This window comes from Haemaphysalis longicornis, unplaced genomic scaffold (assembly GCF_048455015.1).
Source record: "Haemaphysalis longicornis isolate Haplotype H1 unplaced genomic scaffold, Haemaphysalis longicornis Haplotype H1 scaffold_7, whole genome shotgun sequence".
Classification (NCBI taxonomy): Eukaryota; Metazoa; Arthropoda; class Arachnida; order Ixodida; family Ixodidae; genus Haemaphysalis; species Haemaphysalis longicornis.
The window spans coordinates 140,027,547-140,054,841 of record NW_027526422.1 but is presented as its reverse complement, the minus strand read 5'-3'; the positions used below and the strand labels follow the sequence as shown (position 1 = coordinate 140,054,841).

Sequence of the window (27,295 nt, the reverse complement as noted above, 5' to 3'; positions counted from 1 at the left end):
CTTTTTTAAATAAATTACCACCACCACCACGGCCGCTTGCCGAGTCCGCGTGAGACGCTGCTCCGAAAGTGTAATGGGATGAGCAGATGCCGAGCCCGCACCAGACACGTATGTGAAAACAGCCCTCGGCGTCTAGTGGCGCCCGATAAAGGAAACGCAAAACCAGGCATCCATGAAAGCAAGCGTCTTGTTCCTTCACGTTCTGCGTGCTTCACGTTCATCGGTCCTTCGGGTCCTTCGTCGTCGTCCTCTTTGCGTAGTCATCTGAACCACGTGAAATTTGCGCGGGAAGTTCAAAGACGATTTACAAAATATCGGTTGCGGCGACGCGCTGAGTGATAACGGCAGAGCAGCGCGCGCCGCCGTGCGTTCACTGATGACGCGGTCACTTCCGGAGACAAAGCAGTTTTGGGCCTTACCCGCCGCGGTGGCTGACTGGCTAAGGCGTTGTGCTGCTGAGCACGAGGTCGCGGGTTCGATTCCCGGCCGCGGCGGCCGCTTTTCTGATGGAGGCGAAAAGCAAAAACGCCCGCGTGTACGAGTTTTCGGCACACGTTAAAGATCCCCAGGTGGTCAAAATTAACCCGGAGCCCCCGAGCTACGGGGCGACTCCTCGCCTGCGTTGCGTCGGCGCGTTAAACCCTACAATCAATCAATCAACCAATCAGTTTTGCGCCCGGACTGAGAAGACTCCAGTTCGTGCTGAGCACAAACTTCGCATTCGGGAGTATCGTAATCGGCACGCATTTTTAATGGTATTTTCGTGGGACTTTGATGCATTCCTGTATGTCTTCCAGCTATTTCACTCACTGTGCAACGTGCACTATGAATAGGAAATTGACTTTGATGGCAGTGCTGCTTGGGCGCTTCAATAAGCTTGCAGTCTGTTAAAAATAAATGATAAAATTAATAATATTGTTTGTAGATGCAGCGGTACCTCATGCAGGAAAACAGCATGAAAGGAAAGGTAACAACAGTGATTACTATAATAAGACTTTATTTTTGGGGGTATGTAAGTCTCTGTAACTGAACAGTGGACCTGTGACGCGTGATAGTTTTGTAACGACTTCACCTTCATGCAAGTTAGAGACCGTATGTCAGGAAAGGGCACTCCAAACGACTTAAAACTGTTTACTGTTTAGGTGGACAGCCGTTTAAAGATTGTTTCATTTGTGGTCAGCTGTTTAACTTTTGCTCGGAATATAACGGCCTTTGTCTTGCCAGTGTTTATTGCTAGTCTATTACTTACTGCCCATTCACGATGACGCAGCCACATATCATTTCGCCGTTTAATCAAAACTTCACAAATATTTCCCGAAATAAATAGGCTGGTATCGTATACACCAAATACAAACTTAACTGAGGAAGAATCGATTTGAACAGTAAGCTTTACTCTGATTTGAAATATAAGGTCAGAATATAACTTTAAATACCGCCCATGGAGGATGGTAAACAAGATCTCTTTTTGAAGGGCCCCTGAGATGGGGGTTTTTGAGGTGTCGATGGTATCGAAGCACAACGGCTATTTCTTGAACTAATCGTGACGTACTATTGCGCTCTTGATTTAATCAATTTTTTACGAGCGTAAAAACATCAGAAAGCTACAAAAAACATATTTTGTGTGTGTGTGTGTGTGCGTTTACACAGTCGCACATATTTGTTTTATACCGGAGTGTAAAGCACTTACACACCGGGCCAAACCGGGCTTGACGCTCCTCTGTTCTCGGCGAAAGGATACAGTGAGCGCAGGAGCAACGACGCTTGCAGCGTGATCGCACAGCGCTCCGTGTCTGGTGTAAGAGTATCATCAGTTTTCTTTGCATTTGCTTCCTTGGACGCTGCATCCGAAAGGATTCTTTGCACCATCTGTGTTGCGAGCGTAGCCTCGACGTTGTTTCAGTTATGAGGTGGTAACGAACGGCGTGCCAAGGGAGCGCCGCGCCGACGACGAAGGCGGAGCTCCGCACTCAGCGCTTGGACGACGCCGGGCACTGCTCATGATCACGAGGCGCACGCTCAAGTGCGCTCACGCGGGCTGATAAACCAGTTCAAGCGCAAACGCTGTCGCAGCTGATTCTCTGCGCCGGTCGCGACAAGGGAAAGAGCATGCGCATCCCGTAACGACAACTCCTGCCAAAAAGTTTCATTTCATTGCTTCCCATCAAGTCATGATCGCAGGAAAGTGTGGTTTGCTGCACCGGTCTCCTGAATGAACCTGTTGCCTAGTGTCCTTAGCGCGCTTTGCCGTTTACCGTGTTAAATTAACCAAGAGTAGCCGTCTGCCGCTAAAAACGAAAGGATTGCACTCTGCGGTTTCTGCATTCCGATGATGATGATGATGATGATGATGATCTGTGGTCGTACCCTTTGTATCGGGCGGGCTCCAACATTGGTGCCCAGACCGTGTAAACTGTTCACACACAAACCTTAAAAAAACAGCACACAAAAACACACGAAAGGACAATTTCGGAGAGCTCAGTTTCGTTCTCCGGGGAGCCGGTGCGTACGGTGACGGTCCATCACGCACTATGACTCACGTGCACACACACACTGTCGTTGAGTTCAGGCTGCCTTTGCGGAGCGGTTGCTGCCGGTTCAGTTCAATTACCGGCGCACTATGGTCCACCACTCGCTCAGGCGTTTCTTGGCCACCGTCACCAAGGCCCCCGTGGTTTGCTGTTCCGAGCCGCCGTGAGAGGGGCTGTTCTCCAGTGGCTCAAATCCTAGGAGCTGCGGGAGCGTAGCGCCCTCTTCCGGCTCTGCCAAGTAGCGACATCTGGCGAATTTGTCTCAAAGCAAAGGACACAAAAGTTTGTGGCCCAGAACTGTTCGCTTACGCTTGAAATAGCTTGAATCTTGGACGATTTAGATTTAACTCTCACAATACAAAAATTTTCTTTTAAAAGAACCGTATACTTCTGCTGTAGAGCTTAAAAAATAGAAAACTTGACGTTGCCGCCGCCATCTAGTGGGAACAATTAGGACCAAGTATTGCATTAACCAGAATTTACGCCTCCGCGAAATATTTCAATGTAAAATGAGTAAGATATATTATAATGATTCCGCAGTTACCTATATTGCCTTGCCCAACACGATTTTAAAAGCATAAAAAACTATGCTAGTTTATAAAGGCATCTGAATCATTGCAAGCGTGGGAGGCTGGAGTAGGGGCAGAAATTTTGCTTGCCCATTCTGAAAAAAATTGCCATTTATCGTGCTCCTGATCATCATTTAGCAAGAATGTAGTAAACAACATCAACTAAGATTGCTTGCATGAAGTGCCGAGCGCATTGCATTTGCTGTGCCGTAAAGTTCCGGAAGAACGCCCACCCAAATTTAATTACGGTGATGTCAAGTGAAAAATACGAGATAGGTGAACTTTTGGGTCAGGTGCAAAAAACTACGAAAAGGTGGCCGCACCGCCAACCAAAACTGCGGAGATGTCAAGAAAAAATTCGATACTGGCGAACTTCCGGGTCAAGCACGGAAAGGACGAATAAGTGACCGCATCTACACATGAAGAAATGATTCTGGTTTGCTTTGTTCACTCATCGGCGCTAAAGCCATCGATTTTACGGGGTGGGTGCGTCTTTCACTAAATTGAATATTTCACCCGCAAAAGGAGGTGGGCAATGTTTCCGGGGAGGGCGTTCTCTGGGAACTTTACGGTAATTTAATCGAGACGCGAGCGTACATTTCGCAGGCGCAGGGAGCTCGCTGTTACAGTCGCTAGAAATTCTGGCCGCTGTATCGTTATGTAGCGACAGTAAAAATAAGTTACCGTTCACGGAAACTCTCGCGCTTGCAAGGTCGACTTCCGCAATCACCAGTACCTCCTGCTCAAAATTCGTAAGGACTGAAAAGGTAGCTTAAAAAAAAAAGGGCGTCGCCGTCTTATGTGCGACCCACTCGCTGAAGTAACCATGGTAACGACGACGCTGTATACCAACGACCGCCGCCTTCAAAAATCGCGGACAATCCGGCGGCCAAGCTGAAATGAGTGCTTCGCCTCGGACGAGGTCGGACTATGTCGTTATCGCAAGCCGCCGAGCCAACAAATAGTTCTTTCTCGTCGGGGTAATAACTTTTGTTAGCGTGAGCGAATATGCTTACTATTTTTGGACTTGTTTCTACAAGCACTATAAGTAGTTTTCTGACACAAACAAAAACACTTTGAAATCCATCTCAGGGCCCCTTTAGGTAATTATGATTATTTATTCAGCCGTATAGACCACGACTTTTGAAATAAGATTGGATAGTATTGTGCGAACTGCAACGTGTACCATAATGATTGAGTTTCTACAACAATACTTGTCTGTTAAGGGAATCGAAGGCATTGGAGATATCTACAATAATTCCAATGTCTATTTTATTCCATCAGGTATAAATTTTTTTGCGAGGCAGCGCAATTTTGGTAGAACACTTACGTCGAAGTCCGTAGTGGTGCTTGTTAATGAATGCTGTTCATCTGTAAAAGATGTAAACCTAGAACGCATAAGTTTCTGAGACATCAAGAAAAATGGTTAAACTCGAAATAGGCCTGTATTTGTCAAGAATAATTTTGTCACTTATTTTATATAATACGTCGGTTCGCACTATCTCAAGCGATGAGGGGAAACTTTTGTTTGCCGTGAGGCTACAAATGTTGAACACTGCACGCAGCCGACAGAACTCGGCTTCTTTGCAGCTAATGAATTCTGCTATTGGTTTCATCCTATGGGTTTTCGTAAGGCCTTGGGTGAAAATTATCGGCGCAACCAAGTTCGGTGGGAATGCCATGCAGTGGTTTTCTGAAGGAGACGCCCAGGGCTAGGAACACGTCGTGAGGAAAAGCTGCAAAAATGGTGAGGATACAGAGGTAAGGTCGCCGGGTGGCGCTCGCATCTATGGGTCGTACAAATGCGCATGCAAATGCCTGTGTTCTCCCCACGCAAATACACACGAACGGAAGCGCACGCGCACAACACTTGTAGACACAGTTTACGGAAAGTGGGATGATTTCACAAAACTTCCATGAACAATAAGAATGAAACGGGGCACTCCTTCCCCCCAAGAAACGAGTGAATTATTCTTTATGACTAGCACAATATGCCTCATTTTGTTGGTTAACATCTGGGGAATGTAAAATTAAATAATTACATAGCAAACGCAGCAGACACATATCAAGGTAAGATATAAAACATACATAGTTGATCATCCAGTTTTATGGCGGTATTATAGGTACTTTCAATACTACTGCCCAAAGCACTCTGTGTATGGTTGAATGTAGCGTTTCTAGTAATTGTAAAACAGAAACTGACCGTGCCCGTTCAATTAAAAACCTCAACTCACATGCCTGCATGAAGCAACAATTTTAAATTTCGTTTGGTGCTTTTCGATAAGCGAGAACTTAGCCGTCCCTATAAATCATTTCAGTCTCAGTGCCAAGTGGGTGGCGTCTGTGTGTAGCCGTTTACCCCGGCGCCGATAAAGTACCTCTGGAACTGCTTCATACCGCAGCGCACGAAAGGGAAAAATACGCTTATTTCGCCGGCTGTAAATGCTTTCTGGGCAGGAATTGTAGCTACAGGTGTAAGGAAAACGAACTTCCACGGGTAAGCTGTGTTAAGTGCTTCCTTGCTTTTTTTCGATATCAACTGCATCCAGGGGTGCTGATTGCCGCGTCGCGCAAACAGAAGAAAATACGTTCGTCTTGGCGGCAGTCAGTTTGTGGAGGAGAAGGCACGGCAGTGCTCAGGGCAGAGACACACAAGTGTTGTGCCTCAGCTGTTTTGCATACGCGAGAGAAAAGGTACGCGCGCACTCAAGGAGGACGTGGATCATCCAAAACCCACTTATCTTTCCGCTTGCGACGGGTCTCGGAAAGCACGTTATCATGAATTGTGCCAGCGCAACGGGGTTCCCAGTATCGGGGCAAGATGCTTTATAAAGACGCCAGCGTTCCAAAGTACGGCACAGCTACATTCTCACCTTCCACCGTCCGCACCGCACCATCACCGCCAACCATGAAGGTTGCCTTTGCCCTCGCCTTCTTCGCCGTCATCGGCCTTGCCTACACCCAGGACGGCGTCTGCAGTGAGTGCCGCACGCCATTATATTGCCCGTGCATTGGGACGACTTGTTACGTATGGGCTCCAAGTTAAAGATCCCGAGGTGGTCAAAATTAATCCGGAGCCCTCCACTACGGCGCCCCTCATCTCCTGCGTTGCGTCGGCGCGTTAAACCGTACAATCAATCAATAAATCAATCAAAGAATTGGCTCCGTGAACAGCTCTACTAATACGTACGCCTGCCCTAAGTTGACGTAGCTGCAATTCGGATGACTCCGTTCGTGAATGTCGGCCGCGAAAATCCCTAGGCCGCGAGTTTCAAGTATCGCTTACCCAAATGCACAATCAAGGCCAGCACGATTATTTGACTGCTGTTGTATGGTTGTATGCTGTTACCGGGTGTCAGTTGGGGTTATGTATTGCCTTCGTGCAGAGTCTGGCAGCGCGTATGTCCTCGAATGTCTATCGTGATGTCGCTAGCTAAAACAAGTGGTTCTAAATGATTGAACAAGAAAGCTGCAGTTTACTCAACCTAAAGTAGCCATGAAGACAAAATACAAGTTTGGTTTATTAGAAAGACTGCTTAGTCCCGATAACAATGATACCAATATAATCGCAATCTCCAAACAAATAACGGAGATATTAAAGAAAACGTGTGAAGCAGTCGCGACCCCTTAGCCAATCTCCCGCAACTTTTCTATGACGTCACGGAACCTTGTTTGTGCGATGGGCGGCCGCCTAACTGACCTGTCGCGACGACACATGACTGGACGTCTGTAATGGGGCCTCTAGTTCCATTTGACGGCATCACTTGAATGCTAACCTGCAGTTAACACGTCACTGTGGCGCAAAATTTGAAAGTTTTCAAATACGTCTTCCTTTGTTTTTTGTTAAAAAAACACCTTTTGTGGCTGTAATGGAGCTGAGTGAGATACTGAATCCTACTTCTTTCAATTTAAACAAAGTTGTATTTTCTCTTCATGGCTCCTTTAAGCAGGCGCATGGAAGGATAGGTCAACGAGTAGGAAACCAGTCTCGGATAAAAAACAACGATAAAAAGCTTGAAATATATTTTTCTTTGATTAGTTATACGCTAATGGCCCGTTTCGTTAATCAGATGTATACCACTGAAACTACTGAAGCAAAATCATTCAATTTGAAAGTGGAAGGCTTTCTCCTTATATCACTAACCTCACCTTATCCGTGAAAGTTTCCAAAGATCTTTGCGGTCGTTTTAATAGCTTTATATATACATATATAAACATATATATATATATATATATATATATATATATATATATATATATATATATATATATATATATATATATATTCTCTACTTTCTTTCCAAATTATCCGTCTGTTTCAATGACCTATCATGTCCTCCCCTTTGCTTTCCGAGGTTTTCTTGACTGCCAACCCTTATTTTTGTCATATTTCCACGAGCCCCTGATTTCCTATTCTGATTCGCTACACGCATAGCGAGGGCCTCTGTTCTGGCAGTCTTGGTGCCGTAGGGAGCTTAAGAGGGTTCAACGCTGGTCGACCACTCTCGACATGTCGTAGACACTCGAGTCACGGCCCGGGGATTAAAAAGAAGGTCCCCTTCCCCCCGAGTAGTCCGAGTGGGGCTGGCTACCACCCCCAAGCGCAGAAAACAGAAATACCTTAATATAAATACCCCAGAAATGGAGGGAAAAATAGCCCCGTCGGTAGTGTGGTGGTCATCGCACCAGACCGGTTTTCTGGAGGTCGTGGGTTCGGATCCCACTTGGCGGGCATTTTTTCTCCACTTACTTTCTTTCCAAATTCTTTATCTGTTTCAATGACCTGCCACATCCTCCCCTTTGCTTTCCGAGGTTTTCTTGACTGCCAACCCTTATTTGTCTAATTTCCACGAGCCCCTCATTCCCTATTCTGATTCGCTATATATATATATATATATATATATATATATATATATATATATATATATATATATATATATATATATATATATATATTGTACTGGAGATAGTAGTCTCCGACACGACGACATACCTTGCGGTTAGTGTGCGCCAATCTCCCCTGTACAACCGACGGGGTATGTAGCGGAGGAAGGACTACTATGGGCCGCATGATGATGGCAGGTGCAAGGTGCTGCGCGAGAGAAGAAGAGGCACGGTCAGCATCGCGTGGCTCGCTCTAAGAGAACGCACCGAGACATCGGTCTGCGCTGCCTTACCCGTCTCTGGTCTCTGCTTCTTTCCAAGCGTCTTGCCGGTCCCCAGCTATAATCCCCCTTACAGTGTGGTGGAGGTGCAGTTCCCCTTTGCCTTACCAGCCTGGAACTACGGAGCAAGCGCATAATTCGACCAGTATTACAAGACATCCATCGTGGAATGGCGCCTCCGCAGCATGAACCCATCATGTGCTCCGGATCTCTTCCTCGACGCGACCCTGCCAAGTTCTCCGGCGCCGACGATCATGACGCAGAAGACTGGCTGTCATCTTTCGAAAGAGTGAGTGCCTACAACCGCTGGGATGACCCGACGAAGCGTGCTAACGTCGGCTATAGCCTTACTCAAATAGCCGAACGGTGGTTCCTCAACAACGATGCCGACATGACAACCTGGTCTGCCTTCAAAACGAGATTCTTAGAAGTGTTCGGTCGCCCCGCCGTCCGCAAGCTTAAGGCTGAACAGAGCTTACGTGGGCGCGTGCAGCTTCCCGACGAAACTTACACGAGCTATATTGAGGACGTTGTCGACCTCTGTAGGCGCGTAAATCCTGCTATGCCCGAGTCCGAGAAGATCAAGCACGTCTTGAAAGGCATCGAAGACGGCGCGTTCCAGATGTTGCTCAGCAAGGACCCCCAGTCGGTTGCAGACATAATCAAATGGTGTCTCAGCTACGACGAGCTCAGGAAGCAGCGCATTTCTACCCGCCAGTGCTTCCCGAATGACGAACCGCATCGGGCCTCACTTTCAGCACTTGCAGTGTCATCTGATCTTGCGCCTCTTCTTCCACACATTGAACAATTCGTGCGCGAGGAGGTTGCGCGTCAACTTAACCTTCAGCCATTGGCATCCACGCCCTCATGCCCGTTACCTACGACAGTACGCCGCGTAATTCAAGACCGAGTCGCCGAAGCGCTCCCGTTAGACCACCACCCTACATCCTCGAGTGCGCACCTCGTCCCGGCCGTTACTGCTCACCTCGACTCGCCCATGGCTGCGCCCGCAGCCGCACCTGTGGCGGCGCCTCTCTTTTCGGCTGTGGCAGCACCTATTCCTTCCACCATGGCGGCACCCTTCGCTACCCCGGTGGCAGGGCCTTACACGTACGCTACGATTTGTGCGCAGCCACCGCCCGCAACATTTCAGCCGCTGCAGTACGCCACAAGTCAGCGGGTGCTCCCATATCCTCGTGCGGCAGCTCAAGCCCCCAACCCATGGCGCACGCCCGATAATCGCCCCATATGTTTCGCGTGTAATGTTCCCGGACATGTCGCACGTTTCTGCCGACGCCGACCGCTTCAGACGAGTGACGTTCCTCGAGCGCCCGCCTTTGGCTCTCAGCCCCACTCAGCGCCCGTTCCTTCTGGCTCAACGCCTGCTTCGTATTCACCCGACGGGTTTCCCTTTTCTGGCCGTCGTTCTGCTTCCCCACGCCGCCGTTCCATTTCCCCGATGCGCCCCCGTGTGAACCCTGCAGCCGAGGGAAACTAGCAGCCGCAGTTCCTGAGGCACGAGCTGCGAAACTGTCGAACGTGCTAAGTCCTCATATTTCGCCTTGTAATGTCATTGATGTGATTGTGGATGGTACCCCGGCACTCGCGCTTATTGACACTGGAGCAGCCGTATCTGTGATTCATGAGACGTTTTGCCGCAAAATTCGCAAAGTGATGACGCCGCTTTCAGGATTTACTCTTCGTACTGCCAACGCACAGCCCGTTCAACCGCTAGCCATGTGCACTGCTCGCGTTACCATTCAAGCCATTCCCCACATTGTTGAACTGGTCGTCCTACGCTCATGCTCTCACGACGTCATCCTCGGCTGGGATTTTTTGTCACGTAACCGCGCTGTCATCGACTGCTTCCGTGCAGAAGTTGAACTGTTTTCACCTAATGATGGTGCGGCGGAAACTAGAAGCGTGAAATTGGTTGCTGCCGAAGATGCTTCCATTCCCCCATCCTCTTCCGTTCTTGTACCCGTCTCGTCACCTGATGTTCCGGACGCCACCGTTCTCTTCACGCCATCCAGTCTGTTTTCGTCGCGCACAAACCTACTCTTGCCGTTCGCTGTCCTGGACATCAAATGCGGTTCGAGCATCATGTCAATTTCTAACCCGTCTCCTTGTCCGTCTCGAGTGCTTCGCGGCGAATGTCTTGGGTACGTCGAAGTTGTTGCACCACACCTCGTTGTCGACATCCCGAACGAGTCAGCCACAGGCCATCTCGACGCGCTAAGCCCCGACACCACTTTCGATCCGGCAGTTTTTCTGCCTTCCATAGATACTGGCCTCACCGCGGAGCAAACAGACCAGCTCCTGATTCTTCTACAACGATTCCGCACGTCCTTCGACTCCTACCAAACAACCCTAGGGCGCACGTCAACTGTCTGTCATCAGGTTGACACCGGGAACCACGCACCACTGCGCCAGCGACCATACCGCGTGTCACCCAAGGAACGCCGCGTTATTGAGGAGCATGTAGGCGATATGCTGTCCCGGGACGTTATTAGACCCTCAACGAGTCCCTGGGCTTCCCCAGTCGTGCTTGTCAGCAAGAAGGATGGTTCCATTCGATTTTGCGTGGACTATAGACGTCTAAACAAGATTACACGGAAGGACGTGTACCCGCTACCTCGAATAGATGACGCGCTGGACTGCTTGCAAGGTGCCGAGTTCTTTTCTTCATTAGATCTGCGCTCGGGTTACTGGCAAGTACCCATGGCTGAGGCTGACCGACCGAAAACAGCGTTTGTGACACCGGATGGGCTCTACGAATTCAACGTCATGCCCTTTGGACTGTGTAATGCGCCAGCGACATTCGAACGAATGATGGACAATGTTCTGCGTGGGCTGAAGTGGCGTATCTGTTTATGCTACTTGGACGACATTGTCGTGTTTTCACCGGACTTTACGACCCACCTCCAGCGACTTGACCAAGTCCTTACGTGCCTTACTTCGGCTGGCCTGCAAATGAACCTTAAGAAATGCCGTTTTGCTGCCCGCAGACTTACTATATTAGGTCATGTGGTATCTAAAGACGGCATCCTACCAGATCCAGCCAAGCTGCGTGCGGTTCGCGAGTTCCCTAAACCGAACACAATGAAGGAGCTTCGAAGCTTTATTGGGCTTTGCTCCTACTTTCGGCGATTTGTCCGGAACTTCGCGTCTATCATCGCACCATTGACGCAGCTTATCGGTGACACCAAAGAAGTTTTAAACTGGTCAACGGCTTCCGAGAGAGCGTTCGAGACCTTACGAAGGCTTCTGACATCACCGCCGATATTGCGCCATTTTGATCCTACCGCACCCACTGAACTTCACACGGACGCCAGTGGTACCGGTCTCGGCGCTGTCCTGGCTCAACGCAAGGCTGGTTTTGACGAGTATGTCGTGGCGTACGCAAGTCGCGCTCTGACAAAAGCCGAATACAACTACTCCGTTACAGAAAAAGAGTGCCTTGCAATCGTTTGGGCAATTAGTAAATTTCGACCCTACCTCTATGGCCGCCCTTTCGAAGTAGTCACGGACCACCATGCTTTATGCTGGTTGGCATCGCTGAAGGACCCGTCCGGACGTCTGGCCCGCTGGTCACTTCGGCTCCAGGAGTACGACGTTCGTGTTGTTTACCGCTCAGGCAGAAGACACACCGACGCAGACGCCCTTTCTCGTTCGCCATTGCCATCGGAAGCCACTACGTCAGCGCTGGTGTCGAACATCGACGTGTCGTCGCTACAAATTGACGACATGGCAACCGAGCAGCGGAAGGACCCTTGGATAGCTTCGATACTAGGCTTCCTTGCAAACCCTACAACGCCTTCCGCATCTCGCACACTGCGGCGCCAAGCAGCGCATTTTGCCATTCGAGAGGAGCTCCTATACCGGCGTAACTATTCCGCAGAAGGCCGCAAATGGTTGCTAGTAATACCGCGTCACTTGCGCTCCCAGATATGCGCATTGTTTCATGCTGACGCCCAGTGTGGGCATGCTGGCACACTAAAGACATATCAGCGCCTACGCCTACGCTACTACTGGCGAGGCATGTACACGTTCGTCGCGAAGTACATTCGCTCGTGCACTGACTGCCAGCGTCGTAAGACCCCTTCACGACACCCCACTGGAGAGCTGCAGCCGCTACCATGCCCGGAACGGCCTTTCGATCGGATTGGGATTGACATCTACGGACCCCTTCCAAGCACTCCATCAGGCAACCGTTGGATCATCGTCGCGGTGGATCACCTGACTCGATACGCCGAAACAGCCGCCCTGGCCACCGCAACGGCACGCGACGTCGCCATTTTCCTACTCCGGCGTTTCGTCTTACGCCACGGTGCGCCCCGAGAGCTGCTTAGCGACCGAGGCCGCGTATTTCTCTCTGACGTCGTGGAGGCGCTGCTAAAGCAATGTCAGATTGTCCACAGAACCACGACTTCATACCACCCCCAGACAAATGGCCTGACTGAAAGGTTCAACCGCACCCTTGGAGATATGCTCTCCATGTACATATCGTCCGACCATTCACATTGGGACATGGTGCTACCTTTCGTCACGTACGCATATAACACCGCCACGCAAGCGACCACAAGCTTTTCACCGTTTTTTCTTCTATATGGACGTGAGCCGTCTTGCCTGATCGACACTATTTTGCCCTACCGCCCCGACGCCTCTGAATGTGCCCCTGTTTCCGAGATGGCGAGGTACGCGGAGGAATGTCGACAGCTCGCTCGCAAGTTCACATCAGACGACCAAGGACGCCAGAAGTCTCGACATGACTGCTCCGCCGCTGCACCAACGTTTGAACCTGGATCAATTGCATGGCTTCGTGTGCAATGCCCCAATCCTGGTCTTTCGGGGAAATTCCTTGCTAAGTACCACGGCCCATATAGGATTCTCGAACAAACATCGCCCGTGAACTACCTCGTCGAGCCCGTGACTCCCACCTCAGACCTTCGTCGTCGAGGTCGTGAAATAGTGCACGTTGAACGTTTGAAGCCCTACTACGATCCCCTCGTGGTTTCGTCCCCTTAAGTCGCCAGGATGGCTCCTCTTTTCGGCGGGGGGTGATTGTACTGGAGATAGTAGTCTCCGACACGACGACATACCTTGCGGTTAGTGTGCGCCAATCTCCCCTGTACAACCGACGGGGTATGTAGCGGAGGAAGGACTACTATGGGCCGCATGATGATGGCAGGTGCAAGGTGCTGCGCGAGAGAAGAAGAGGCACGGTCAGCATCGCGTGGCTCGCTCTAAGAGAACGCACCGAGACATCGGTCTGCGCTGCCTTACCCGTCTCTGGTCTCTGCTTCTTTCCAAGCGTCTTGCCGGTCCCCAGCTATAATCCCCCTTACAATATATATATATATATATATATATATATATATATATATATATATATATATATATATATATATATATATATATATATATAGATAGATAGATAGATAGATAGATAAGAAAAGAAAACTTTGAACAAGGTAAAAGCACGATTGTTGCCAACGTTTCAGCTAAGAGACTAGCTTTCGTCAGGGCGAAAGCAAGTCGCTTTGCTGGAACGTTGGCAACAATCGTGCTTTTACCTTCTTCAAAGTTTTCTTTTCTTGTGTTCTCTACCATCTTCAAAGTTCTACTGCTCCCTATATATATATACAGAAACAATCAATGCATAGTAGGGTTACCTCTGGTTGTGCACTAAAAAGCCCCCGGTGGGTTTGTTTGTCTAAATGGCTATTATTCCGAAATGAGTATTTTCAATGCAAATATGTTCACATGAGCCTTTCTGGTAATTCGCTTATAATACATAGTAATCTACGAATTCGCGAGAAGCTATTTTGATGTGCTGGTGGCAATTAACAACTTGTAAAAAATTATTGCGATATAGTAACCCTGAAGCTGTTAAGCAAACCGTAATTTTTCGTGTCTGCAGTTAAAAATACCAAGAAATTGCCGACCGCGAGCACGTGAGCGCGGACCCCCCGGCGACCGCCCGGCATTCAACAAAACCAAGACCAGAGTCCTTCAAAGCATTGAAGGACTCTGCCAAGACAATGCCTAGCGCTCGCCAGGGCGCGCCTCGCAACGATCGCCCAACGTCACCTGCGCACGTTCGTCAAGCAAGCCTATTCACTTATGGAGATTGGCCAAGACTGCTGCGATGGCCCGGCAGTTAAAAAAGCAAGAAAAGGCCGTCATATGTGTTGCTGGGCGAGTTGCTTCATTTTACAGAAAGAAAAAAGATTTATCGCAGCGAAAGACACAGCCAATGAAAAAAGGACGGCACGGGCGCTAGCACCCGTCCCGTCGTTTTCATAGTCCGTGTCTTTCGCTGCGCTAAATCTTTTTTCTGTAACAAGAAAATGCAAAGCGCTCGTTCGTGCTTGCCTCGCGGTGACCGTCCAGAGTTCTCAGTGCACGTTTGTCAAGCCAAGATTAACTGGCAGATTCGCCAAGATTGGCCAGAAAAACTCCAACCCTTGGCCATAATAGTGGTAACACTTGCTGGGAAACAGAAAAACACAGCATAGCGTACGCCCCTACAAGGTGATGTCCAATGATTATCACTTCAACAAAAAAAAATGATAACTCAGACTTATACCAACAATGATGGAGCAAATGTCATTTTGGCATCGAAGAAGAAGAAGCAAATCGGCTGCAATCCTGAACTTAAACGTTCGTGATGGTCGTGAAGGCTGTGTACAGCTTCGCTACCTTCTGGCGTTACGTGATATCGTGAGCTTCCTTCATATTTTGCTACTTACACAGGCATGCCACTATTCGATACAGTGTTAATCATCATAAAATGTTTGCTGAAAATGATACTTCACTTTGGCCCTACACTATTTAAGGCACATAAATTTTAAGCAATTACTTAAGGCACTTCGAGTATAGCGTTTAGTTAATGCTCACGACCTCAGTCTTTTGTAAAGCATTCCAGCAGCAAATTGGAAAAACACTTTTTCCAGCAGTGGTTTCGGTTTGACAAAGAGTTTTTGCAGTAGCGAAAACTTGCACATGGTAGCATCGCATCAAGGAAGAATTCAAATCTCGAAGATAGGCTCATTTGGACAGTACGAATATCGGGGGCCGGTTGAGTGACACATTTAATGACGTGGCTCTACATTTCATAAATAGAACCTATCCTAGCAGCGTTGGATTAAACCATGCTCCTTCCAATTGCAGGCCTTCCAGCCGAATCGAGGGAGGAGCTTGTGGAATGCCTGAGGGCTCGCGTGGGCGAATTGGTGAGTCCGTAGCGGTATCTGGAACTTAATGGCACCTGATGAAACATGGCTACTTAAAGTTGCTGTTTTTTTTAGATGTGCTCCTGTGTGGACAGAGCCAAACTCCACCTACTATGTATTCCTACATAAACGCAAGCGTCACGCGCAGGAAAAAACGTCAGGCGCTCTCGACAAAGAGAAATGTCTGTGTTTCATGGAAACTGCTCGTTTTCGGGGGGACATTCGACTATTCTCCCCAATGGTCAATCTCAGCAGTTAAGGTTTAAAGTTTGGCAAATAGCAAGGCAAAGACGACTTAAATCTTGGAGCCTGGAATTAGAAGTGGCTGGCTTGCTTGGAAGTGAACTTACGACCGCATTTCCGCCATAGTTATGTGTGAATGTACACACGAAAAAAATGATTCGCAAAAGCACTTATCACGCGATTTTAACATGTTTTTTTGTCCACATCGGAGTCTGTATTGAACAGGCAGTGCCGTGCGGCCATGAAGCGGGCTGCGTTTTAGTCAATGCGTCCGGGTGAGCATAGAAAGCACTGCTCCACGTGGCGAGGACAACCGACAACGTCCCGTCGGTGCGTTTCTGTTAGGGTTAAACGGCGCATGCGCGCGCCAGCCCCAACCCCGCTACTCAACTCAGTTTGGCTGGGAATTAAGGCCCAAGTTTGCAAATGTACATCACACTTTGGCCCCTTGGTCACGGATCTCCGTGGGCAGACGACAAGGTTATTTTTATTAGGATGTTCATCTTTATCTCTTCGTCCTTCAAATAGTTTTATATCGCTCGTGAGTACGGGCCCGCGGGAAACTGCCCATTTAACGAGTTGGTGGTGGTATGAAACATTCAACTGAATGCCACGATTCCTTCAGAAACTTTTGCGGATAAAATAGATTCCAGAAGGGCACATATACCGTGTGGGGCGAATAAGCGCTGCGTGTGCCTTGAATGACATTTCATAGCTACAATTATGACGCCGATTATCATAAGTTGTGCTTTACTTCTCAGCGTAGGCCGAGATGACCTGCAGAAACCCTACAACCGTGCAAAGACAGGTTGCCCCGGTGTATTCTGCACTGCCTTCTACTTTTGTCACCCGCCGCTGTGATAGGTGTCGGCGGCGCCCGTGTAGCTGAATCTGCGTGTCCTCACTCTGGCGGCGTTTGCTGTCAGCCTATGATTTTAGATATAAACACTGTAGAGATGAGTGAGCATTGTTGGTGCCTATTAGCTGTGTCCATGTCCAGTAGATACCACGAATTATGCGCCTCTAAAAAACCGCGAAATATTGTTAAAAGATAAGTGGTTGAACCAAATGGTGATGCTCCGTGTAGAATCAAGGTGCACGTACTCTCCATGAAGGGCACAGTTGGGAGAATTTCTGTATTGCAGCATAGGCGCTCGTTGTTGCCTCAATATTGTTCACAATTTTAGGCCGGAAGGTACTGGAAAACTTTCACTAATCTAAAGGGACACTGAAGAGAACCAGCAAGTTGGTTAAAAGCGACAGTTCCACCTTCTCGTAACTGTTCTAGCGTTGTTTTGTTGGAGGGAGATGTCTTAATTGCTGAGAAATCGCTGACGAAACTACAAATTTGCCTTCCTTAGTGTCACGATAACCGAAAGATAGCGGTGATATAAAGCGGTATGGAAGCAACCGAATAAGACGCTACTACGTATCAAGCACTTTCGACAGTTTCGGCCAAATCAGTCGGGCTTTACCGAGCTCCACATGTTCTGCTGCTCCCGACCGCTACGCTAAGCAAAATGTTTATTCACGGGAGCCGCGATCAGTAGTCATGCTTTGTTGAAAACAAGTGTATTGTCCGTTTTAGCCCGCGTGGGCGTTGGCGACGAGCAGCCCCCCGCAAGCTGGCTCTCATAGCTGTGTCGCGACAAGTGCGGACGAGTAGCACCGTCCGGTGGAAGCCAGGGAAGACTGCGTACGTCATACGTTGCATACAATTAAAAATACGTACTTTAGCCAAAATGGCCGTCCCCGAGTTGTTTTTGCGCTGGAAAACCGCGCACAGGGTCATAATAAATGTGGCTATTCCCACAGTACTATGCAAGACTCGCGCAATTATTGGGCCAAGTACTGCAGCAGGTATTTCACCGAAACCGAAACAAACTTGGCGTTTGTGGTGGCCGCGTGATCTATCGGTTGGGATCCCATAGTAGTTTTAACAGCAAATCTTTTTAGCAAATCGTAATTTTTCGTGTCCGCAGTTCAAATACAAAGAAAATGCCAAGCGTGCGCACGGGAACGCGCGTACAGCGGCGACCATCGGGCCGTCAACAAAACGAAAAAATTCACCCGCATTTCCCCGAAGGGGAGCATGGGGAAGTGCGAATGCACGGGTGATGCTAAGGAACTCTTCTTGGCCAATCGCCCTAAGTGGGTATGTGGTGGGGTCGCTTTCGCACTTAAAAACTCTTCTTGGCCAATCGCCCTAAGTGGGTATGTGGTGGGGTCGCTTTCGCACTTAAAAACTCTTCTTGGCCAATCGCCCTAAGTGGGTATGTGGTGGGGTCGCTTTCGCACTTAAAAACTCTTCTTGGCCAATCGCCCTAAGTGGGTATGTGGTGCGGATGGACGGACGGCGGTGGACGCGTGATTCAGGGTCGCTTAAGAAGTGCATTCGCACTTAAAAAAAAGCCTAGCCTTCGTGTGTGCGTGCTTTGCGGTGACCGCCCGCGTCCCCTGCGCACGTCTGTCCATCTAAGCATAGCCACTTGGGGAGATTGGCCAAGACTGGCAAAAACAAAAACTCCCGCATTCCCCGCAAGCGTGGAAACACTTGCTCGGAACGAGAAAGACACGTCGTAACGTACGCCCCTCCAAAGGACATTCAATGGTTATCACTTTACCCCCAAAACGGAAAGACGTTCACACTTATTGCAACAATGAGGGAGTAAAGGTCGTTGCGGCAGCGAAGAAGAAGCACATCGGCAACAATCGTTGACTTAAACCGTCGTAATAGTCGTAAAGGTCGCGTACAGCTTCGCTACCTTTACGTCTTACGTGTTAGTGTGAGCTTCCTTCATGTTTAAGAACGAAGCTTTCTAGCAAATCGTAATTTTTCGTGTCCGCAGTTAAAAATACCAAGAAACTGCCCAGCGCGCGCATTTCAGCGCGGGCCGCACGGGGACTGCGCAGCGGTTAACAAAACCAAGAAAATGCCTGTCGCTCGTGCGTGCGTGCATCGCGACGACCCCGCAGCGTCATCGGCGCACGTTTGCAAGCCAAGCATACCCACTTTTGAGATTGGCCAATATTGGCAAAAAAAAAAAAGCTAAAAAGCACTCCAGCATTCACCGTTACTGTGGCAACACTTGCTCGGAACGAGAAAGACTCGTCATAGCGCGCGCCCCTCCGAGGTGATATCCAATGGTTATCACTTCCAAAGCAATTAAAGAACTTCACACTTATAGCAACACACATATAGCCGTGAAGAAGAAGCCAATAGGCAGCAATCGTTGACTTTAATGACCGTCGTGATGTTCGTGAAGGTGTCGTACAGCTTCCTACCTTTAAGTCTGACGCGTTCGTGTGAGCTTCCTTCATTTTTGCCAGCTTTCTTTTTTTTTGTTCAACGTTCAAACATGACACTACAAAAACTGCCAGTTAAGATTTTATGAATTTCAGAAGGCTAATCGTTAAAATATTCGGCCCGCAGTTTTAACCACATCCGGGAGGAGTTGCGCTGTGTAGCCACCTGTCTTAACGTTTTCAAAATTTTCTTCCCCCTTTTAGAAAAGCTACGTGTACACTCAAACACCTCAACCACCTCAAACACTTATATAACGAAGCCTGTGGAGGCGGAAAACTGGTTCGTTGTACACGTCAATTCGTCGTATGTGTCGGGCGCCTCACTGACCCCTTATAAATCACATAAGCATACTGAAACAATCATCAGATTTAAAATTCAACTGGTGAAAAAAGTGAACAAGTTTCTTCTGCACAGCAGTAGCACGTACTGAATGCTCAACCACCGCTGACCTGATGCTATAAATGTTCACAGCGTGCTGGGGCGCGAGGTGAGAGAGTGACGTGATATATATATATATATATGCAGCGCATCAACTGCAGCTAGCGCTCCGCGGGTAGTCATAGCACTTGGCACCAATTCAAGCTCTTCATTACTGATCGCATAATCATTTGTGGGGTCCCTTTTCTCTCTGATGGCCTCCACGATGTCGTCAGTTGTCAAGTCTGAGCAAACCGGGATCTGGTCGTCCTCCGAGGTGTAATTGTCGGCCGTAACAACCGATGCTGTGTCGCAACACGCACTGAGCGTGTTCATTGATTCCTGCAGTTCCGTGGTCGAACTGGACGACTCACTGTCGTCGGCACACCTATCAGCTGAGCGTTATCACGTGGACGGCTAGGCGCATTCGTTATGAAACAATAATTTAGCGATTGGGAACGCATAAATTTCTTCGTTCGACAGACAAACTCGCTGTAGTTGTTTCCGCTGTAGTGGCCTTCACAATACATAAAAAAACAGAGGAAACTGCCAGGCCGTATAGAATCCGTGTTCCATATAGAATGCTTGGTTGTACAGGCGGCTTCGTAGTAGAAGCATTCGTCGTAGCGACGTTTGACTGTATTCGGTTCTAGGTGAGCTAGTCTAATAATCTAGAGCAACTTGTATGTTGTATTTATTCACGATCGCAGACTCTCGCAAAGTTCCGCCACATCAAGACGGAGGTCGAGTGTGCAGACATCCAGTGCGTTTTCACCAAGATCTGTGAGCTGAGCAGCGACACCCACGTGAGTGTGGTTCCTGGTGTGCCGAGCACGCCATCCCGCAGTGTCATCTTGCTTGTGGCGTGTCCCCCTGGAAGCACGCGTTTCTCATTCCCCCAGCGCGTCGCCTGGACGTGCGCTCTCTCCGAGAGCCAAGACGATTCTTCCGGGCGTTGTTTAACACTGGAGCTGCTTGTTCTAAGTCAGGGTTTGGCGATAGCATCTACTGGTATCGTGATTCATGTAACGCTCTCTGTCGGGCAGAAAGCAGCTGCCGTATGGAAAAACTTCATACAAAAAAAGGTCCTATGACCATCGTAATTTCGCTCAAGACGGCTTATGTTGCGCCTGGAAAACTGTCTTCTTAGAAATGCACTTCCTTTGACAGGCGAAGCTGTCGGTAAGGGGATCGCTGTTAGCTTGGTCTTTTATAACCTGGCTTTTTTTAATGGGGTTTGCATAGTATCGGCGGAGAGAGTATGATTCTAGAAAATGGCTCAACTCTTGCGGCGTTTAACGTAGCCCGAAACACATTTAAGGACAATTAGCCGCTCAGGTACACTAACGTTACATCGAGTTTCGTTTACTTGACGTATTTATTTCGCAGTGAAGATGTAAAGTTGCACAATTATTATCCGCGGCCAATACATGCAGGGTCACCTACGGAGGGAGTATAGATACAGAACACGGCTGTAACTGTTGTTTTACCAGAACTACGCGGAAATAAATTATATTTCAATTAGTTGCTTGGACAACTATACCATTACGCACAAGAAAGAAGCGAAAGATGAGCGGAATCTTTGTAAAGATATCCCACAGATTCGCTGCTTTAGAAGATTTCACAATGGGTTGAAGCTTGTTTAGATTTTGCTGTATTTGTTCTTTCCCTCATACTGCCGTACAAGTATCACTGCCGCAGGGAACGAGAAGAACTGTCGGAACATTTTTAAGTTGTTCCCTTGGGGTCTGTTTCGCACCGTTTTAATTGGCTTACAAGGCAACATGAAAAGGAACTCAACTGCGTTAATCAAGACCCCGACGATATCTGCCCATTTAAACGCGTAGGAAAATGAGCGGCAAATGTTGGCCCCGGAGAATACGTCTTGAGAGTGCGGAAAACAACGAGAAAAAAATATTCGGCATTTCCTTAAGAGTGTGCTAAAATAAGCGACTTGTCTTGCCACATTGCCATCATCAGTAACTACGCAGCGCTGCAGAGCCCTGTCAGGCGTGTAAACACTTTCCGTGACCAACACTGTTATGTTTGTCTGTTCCATTTAGTGTCACCTAGATCCTTTCTCTCTTAAATGTTGCATTGTTTTTGTTTATATAACGTTACTTCAGTTGATGTGCTTTCCCTACGTATGTAGACTCACTGAGAATATTTCGTACCACTTTTTCAGTGTGTTACAGTATGGTTCATACTTCTGTTTCGGTTTTTAAGTTGTCCCCCCCCCCCCCCCGCTTTTGTAATACCCCTTCCCGGTGCCTTCAAGGGTACTTTCAAAAAAAGAAGTCACGCGAACGCCCTTGTTCTTCGCGTTCCTATTCCTTGAATCTCGCTAGCTATGGTGCCGGATAATCGTTGTTTTTTTCGGTTTCTCTTCGCAGGCGCAGCACGCTGACTTTTTCTCGGTAAGTTCGTCCTGCGAAGTTCTTGCATGCTTAATGTGAGCTGAACACGCAGTGTACATTTTCTCCCTCACCAGCTGTGCGCACGTGAAAATCACTTATAGCGATTTGAGGTCATATATGGCTACGCATGCGTAAAATACGAACAACCCGAATGCGGACTAGATGATGACGCGTCGAAGCAGTGCAATTCATCCCGCAATGTGTACGATAGACGACTGTGAGCAAATTCACACTTTAGTGGTGACGTACAATATGCTGTAAACTTTGCAAACAGAGCTTAAGTCATCTGAACCATATATCCTTGATATTGTGCTCAGAGTACATTCGATGGCTGTCGTCCCAGAACCAACCTCCGTCAATACCGTGGTAGAGTTGTGGGCGAGTTTCAACGGAGCTGCCTCCGATTCGAACACTCTCGTGACTGCACCTATTCCCATCGATAGTATGCTATCGATGAATACAAGTTCAAATTTTGGCGCTCTCCGACTAACTGCTGTCACACGAGCCGAAGGGCGAGAATTTATAACCACAAGTCCCAACGGTTCACAGCCTTGCAGCGTGGTGCGAACGCCACCGAAAAACACAAACAAACAAAAAACTTTGTAAGTCACGTGATGCGCTTGCAGAAGCCAATGCATGCTGTGCCGGGGAGAGACGACGAGAAGGGGAGGGTCCAACGCACGGCGGGCCTGTTGGAACACGTTTTGCTCTAAATATATTTCGAACGGTTCCCGCATCTGCCGCGCTGTTGTCCGTGACACAACGGCTCGAGGGCGTGGCCAGCCTGTCCCCGGCTTGTCGAAACTTCGATGCGCTGGCGAAACATCACAGACGAAACTTCACCGCAGTGCACCAAACTTGTATCACGCGCGCACAGGCTAACGGTGAAGCACTTCGCGCTGAAAAGTAGCACTGCTAAATGCTCGCCTTGGCCAAGTTCAATATCATAAAATTTATACAGCCCACGCAGAAGTTACTGAACAAACATTCCTCCGAGGGTACGGCCAATTCAGAAAATAGCAGCGCGGCAGAAGAACGAGGCTAATCACGTGAATAATCGCGGAGGATTGACAAACTACAACGTGGTCTTTTTTGTTCTTGCTTCGGTATGGGCACTGTTCGACCTCCTTTCCGTCGCAATCCACCACGACGTCCAGAACAGCTGCGCTCGAGAGTGATGTTATAAAGCCTAGAACGTATTCGTTTCATTTGCAAAAAAAAAAGAGTTTCCTGTGTAGTAAAATTGTTCAAGTGTAATTTGGTGAAAAGCGCTGCACTGCACTCATTAGCAAACCACTAAAAAATCGTGATCACTTTGCTCTTGACGACGTTTCTAGCCTTTGTTTGGCGAAGGGCCAGGGAGCATTTTAGCACGAGCGATGTATTTGCAAAGACTCACTTGACCCTGTTCTGCTAGTGCTCATAAATAGCTTGCTCGTGCGATAAACTACTAAATCTCACGGCGTTTAGGCAAAAGGCATCACAATGGCTCAAAATTGCATCCCTTATAAGGAACATGTGTATACGCCTGTCAACAAATTGGAGAGAGAGAGAGATTAAACTTTATTAAAGAAAAAAAGCCAAGTGGTCGGTTTCCTCAGTCCAGGACCCCGTTGGAGCGTCCAGCCGTCTCAGCCCGGTGAATCAGCCGAAGCTGTTCTTCGGCGCTCGAGCTGGCCAGTTCTCCTTCCCGCCGCTCAACCGAGGGAGTTGGCCTAGTTTGTTGATTCAAGTAATAGACGCTCAAACAACACAAGCTCGAGGGACGGGAAATTACAGGGCCTCATCACACCTACCGGTGCCTGAGAAAAATAGCCCTGGTGCGGGCATTCTTGTGTACCTTTCGCACAGTGAGCAATGCAGATTTAAGAGCTGTGCCCGCTGTGTGCCGACCCAACGGTATGACGTTAGGCCAGAGAGTATTTTTTTTTGCTTTGGTGGCAGCCAAGTTAGGAGAAAATTAAATTATATACGTTTTTGTTTTTTCAAGACTCCTCCAAATTGAAATTGCATTTTCAGAGCCGACATTACACCCTAGCTATTCCATACGTCCAGTGAACAATAGCTACGATGTTCTTTAGTCCTGCTGGAAACTTTGAACGCGCAGCGAAAGGTCGTCCGCGTAGGTTTTTTCCTGCTTCATTCATAAACGACAGCTTAGGTCGGCAAACCCGCAACAGTATTACCCACCGAGATACCATGCAGGAAGACGTTTCAAAACAGCAGGGGTCGTAAGAAGAAATGGCTGGCACTTAACTCAGCAAACCTTGGTGCAAACCAGAAGCTTGGCTTAGGTAGTCTTGTTGAGTCTGGGTTTCGCTTTGTTCACCTTTGATGTAGCTGTATTGCCAAACACGGCTCAACGCCGTTTGGTCCGGAACAACGCTCTCTGAAGGAGGCCGAGCTTGCATTCATTTCCGGCGAACGTGGTGTTTCTCTTCGCCGGGCGCAAAACGAGTCACGTAGCCCGAGACGACGCAGCGGCGCATGCGTGGGAGGCGGCGAGGTTGGTCGGCTGTCGATCAGCCGCTTAGCACCTGAAACCGCGGTGACCGCGCCGCTAGATGAGCAGAACGACAGAAAGCGGGGCCTTGTGCGCAGCGCCGAAAGCGGGCCCGGCGAATCACGCGACGCGCTTCGAAGGGTGCGGCGCAGGGGGTACGTTTACGCTCAAAAGGTGAATTTGCGCATCCGCGGCGAGACCAAGCGATGAAAATAGTAAAGCTTTGCTATAAAAACTGTGCAAAAAATAAAAGAACAAGAGAGCCTCCTCTTTAACTAAAATGGTGCCTCCTTGTATTTCCAGGCGCAAGAGAAGACCAGACTTCGTGCTGACTTTGCCACCTGCAGGGCGACCCTCTAGTTCACCCACGGAAGGATTGTACACCGTGTTAAGTCAATAAACTATGGTCGTGGTACCACTGCTTCCCTTCAATGCTTGCTATTCTGAATTCCCAGTGCGTGTCCTTTGTAATGATCGCAAGCTTCGGAAGGCGCAGGTTCCTCAACGGAATTTTGTCGCTGCAATAAACTAGCAGCACAGCAAACTATCGCGTTTCACCTTCACACGAACACCCAGTAAAATTCAGACACAAAAGGCGAGATCCGGAATGGCGAAGTACACAAATAAAGCACCAATGGCATATGAGACTCTCGTAGTAATTATGACAATGTCCTAATGCAGTCTAGTGTGAGATTTCGGAGCACGTTTAATATCGCCAGGTGGTCAAAATTAATCAGGATCGCTTTACTACGGCGCGCCTAATTGCCTGCGTCGCGTCGGCGCTTTAAAGCTCATTATGAATCACAGCAATGCATTTAAGGGGTTCCTCGCTTCAGCTGCACAGCGATATATTCGTGAATTGGTGCTGAAAAGTCCGTGTTTCCTGCTTGGTTTGAGCAAGTACGGTAGTGCACTGAGCAAGCAATCTCGTTGTGCTCGTTCGTAGATTAGTAAAGTAATCTTTGTTGTCGTCGCTATCCCCTTATCGACACAGGTGTTTGACTAAACAATAGGGTGTATGAAAACGTCGTTTTAGGGGCGAAGCTCCTCTTGCTCGGGCCCTGTCCCGTCCCTCGTTGCTGCTGTACACGGCACGACACATTAATGATGATCGTTGCAGGATCCCCTCTGGGATTGGCCAACCAAAGATTGGCCGAAGAGGTCAAAACATTCAACGCGTTCGTTGCTACCCAACAAGGAGAAGATGAAGAAGAGGTTGTTGTTCGTCTCCTGCGAGCTCGAGACACTTACCGAGGGTACACGACACAAGAAACTCTGCAGAAGGCGACGGCCAAGGTGACTAAAATGTCACACACCGAATTAGCCAACTTACCCATGGAGATTCTCATCGTCGAAAACAACCGCTACATAACCACCGCACACATCGATGTCATCGACGGGCTTGTTAACGTAGCGGTGGAAACCTTGACGTGTCGAGTCTTTATATGACGTGTGGGTGAATATTTCGCGGTTTTACCGATAAGCATTTTTGCTTCGCCCCTCTCATCATCATTCACTTCGTGGAGATGGCGGAATTTTTTTGTGGCATAGGTAACCCGTATGGTGTAAAACCTGTGTCACCTTGTTTCGCCCCGACTAGCTCCTGATAGAAAACGTCTTGAACTGGGAATCACCGTAGAATGTTTGTCCCAGCGAAACTTCACCCATTGATATATTAAATTGGTTTTTGCTTTCAAACGCAAAACTTCATCGTTTGGTCTTAATAAACCTGTGATGGTAAGAAGGATTTTTTTGCGAACACCCTTGTTATATTAGAGCTCAGCCAAATTTTGTAAAAAAACCATAAAAGCTGAAAAATTAGGGTGCAGATTTTGTTACTCGGTAGGAACTCAAAAAAGCTGCATATTTTACTTACAACAGTAAGGTATCCGCTCCACGTAGTGGTGAAGCCAGTACTAAAGGGGTTCGACGAATAGCGGCCCATGGTAATACAGGACTGTTTACGCAGGTTTCCTTGTGAGCCTGTGGCACTTTCGTATCCTTTATAAAAGACCACTTATATTGCTCCCTGAAAAAAATGTTTACCCAGCAAAGTGCCTATCATTGAGTTTCAAAACATACTGGCTTTACGCAGGAGCGTTAAAGCAAACCCACAAGACGTTTCACCACCTATGCGGGTGGCATCGTCACGAATAAACTGACCCGTAAGAGATACAAACAACCTATTTATCAAGCGCACCGTTTAGATCTTGTAGAAACCACGATTAACACTGCACTTTGTTGAGTAACGGTGAGTAAGCCGTGGCTCCATAAATTTTACGGGCACCACCGCTGTTCACGTGCTAGTGTTTTTATGTTGACGTAACTAAACACATGCCCATATTTTAAATAGTGGTCGACAAGCTCTGCCTTTGCACATCTAGCATTCGTTGCCTTGAAATCGTCTTTCTCATGTTCCTTCATTGGTGTTCCTCGTCGCCTCCCAGTCTCCCCAATGCACGATACGTTGCAGTCCTTGTATTCGACCTCGTAGACGACGCCACTTTGCTCATTCACTGGGAGGACGTGATCTTTGATTTCCAGAGCTGGTTTACGAGTGCGCAATGCTGTTTCAAACCTGTCCTAACAACCAAAGGCTCGACAGCCCTTTTTAAAGCTTTAAAACACTCCCCGAACAAACGGTACTGAAACAAAATATGTAGGCTCATCTTTCGTTTGATTGTGACCTTTCCGCGTGCGCCGTCGGGTATCGTTAACGAATGCGCGAGGGTAGCTACGGTTATGCAGAGAAGAGACAACGTTGTGGAATTCTTGTGCGCATTGTGGTTCATTTTGACAGCAGGGTCATTCCATGCCAAACTTCCCAGCCGTAAAGTCGACCATCACGGATTTCTTGAGTAAAAATGGTGGCTCGTCCTTGTATAGCCCACAATGCTCCCTCAAAGCA

The 27,295-nt window shown here is 48.3% G+C and overlaps 2 protein-coding genes across 3 annotated transcripts in view; both read left to right on the top strand.

Annotated features, from left to right (window-relative positions):
- The window catches only part of LOC144147073 (uncharacterized), a 45,951-nt gene extending 21,132 nt beyond the window's left edge, over positions 1-24,819 (top strand). The window contains exons 1-5 of one of the 2 annotated variants that reach the window (XM_077679113.1): positions 5,917-6,075; positions 15,439-15,500; positions 20,178-20,273; positions 21,861-21,884; positions 24,691-24,819. In XM_077679113.1, coding sequence (XP_077535239.1) covers positions 5,919-6,075; positions 15,439-15,500; positions 20,178-20,273; positions 21,861-21,884; positions 24,691-24,747 — 396 coding nt within the window. In that variant the 5' untranslated portion in view covers positions 5,917-5,918 and the 3' untranslated portion in view covers positions 24,748-24,819. Of the gene's footprint in view, positions 1-5,916; positions 6,076-15,438; positions 15,501-20,177; positions 20,274-21,860; positions 21,885-24,690 lie in introns of those variants that run through there. The other variant, XM_077679112.1, reaches the window with a different exon arrangement.
- LOC144144791 (uncharacterized) lies at positions 8,432-9,776 on the top strand. The gene is made up of 2 exons (XM_077676295.1): positions 8,432-9,148; positions 9,747-9,776. The coding sequence occupies exons 1-2, from the start codon at positions 8,432-8,434 to the stop codon at positions 9,774-9,776; spliced, it is 747 nt and encodes a 248-aa protein (XP_077532421.1).
- Positions 24,820-27,295: the final 2,476 nt, after the last annotated feature.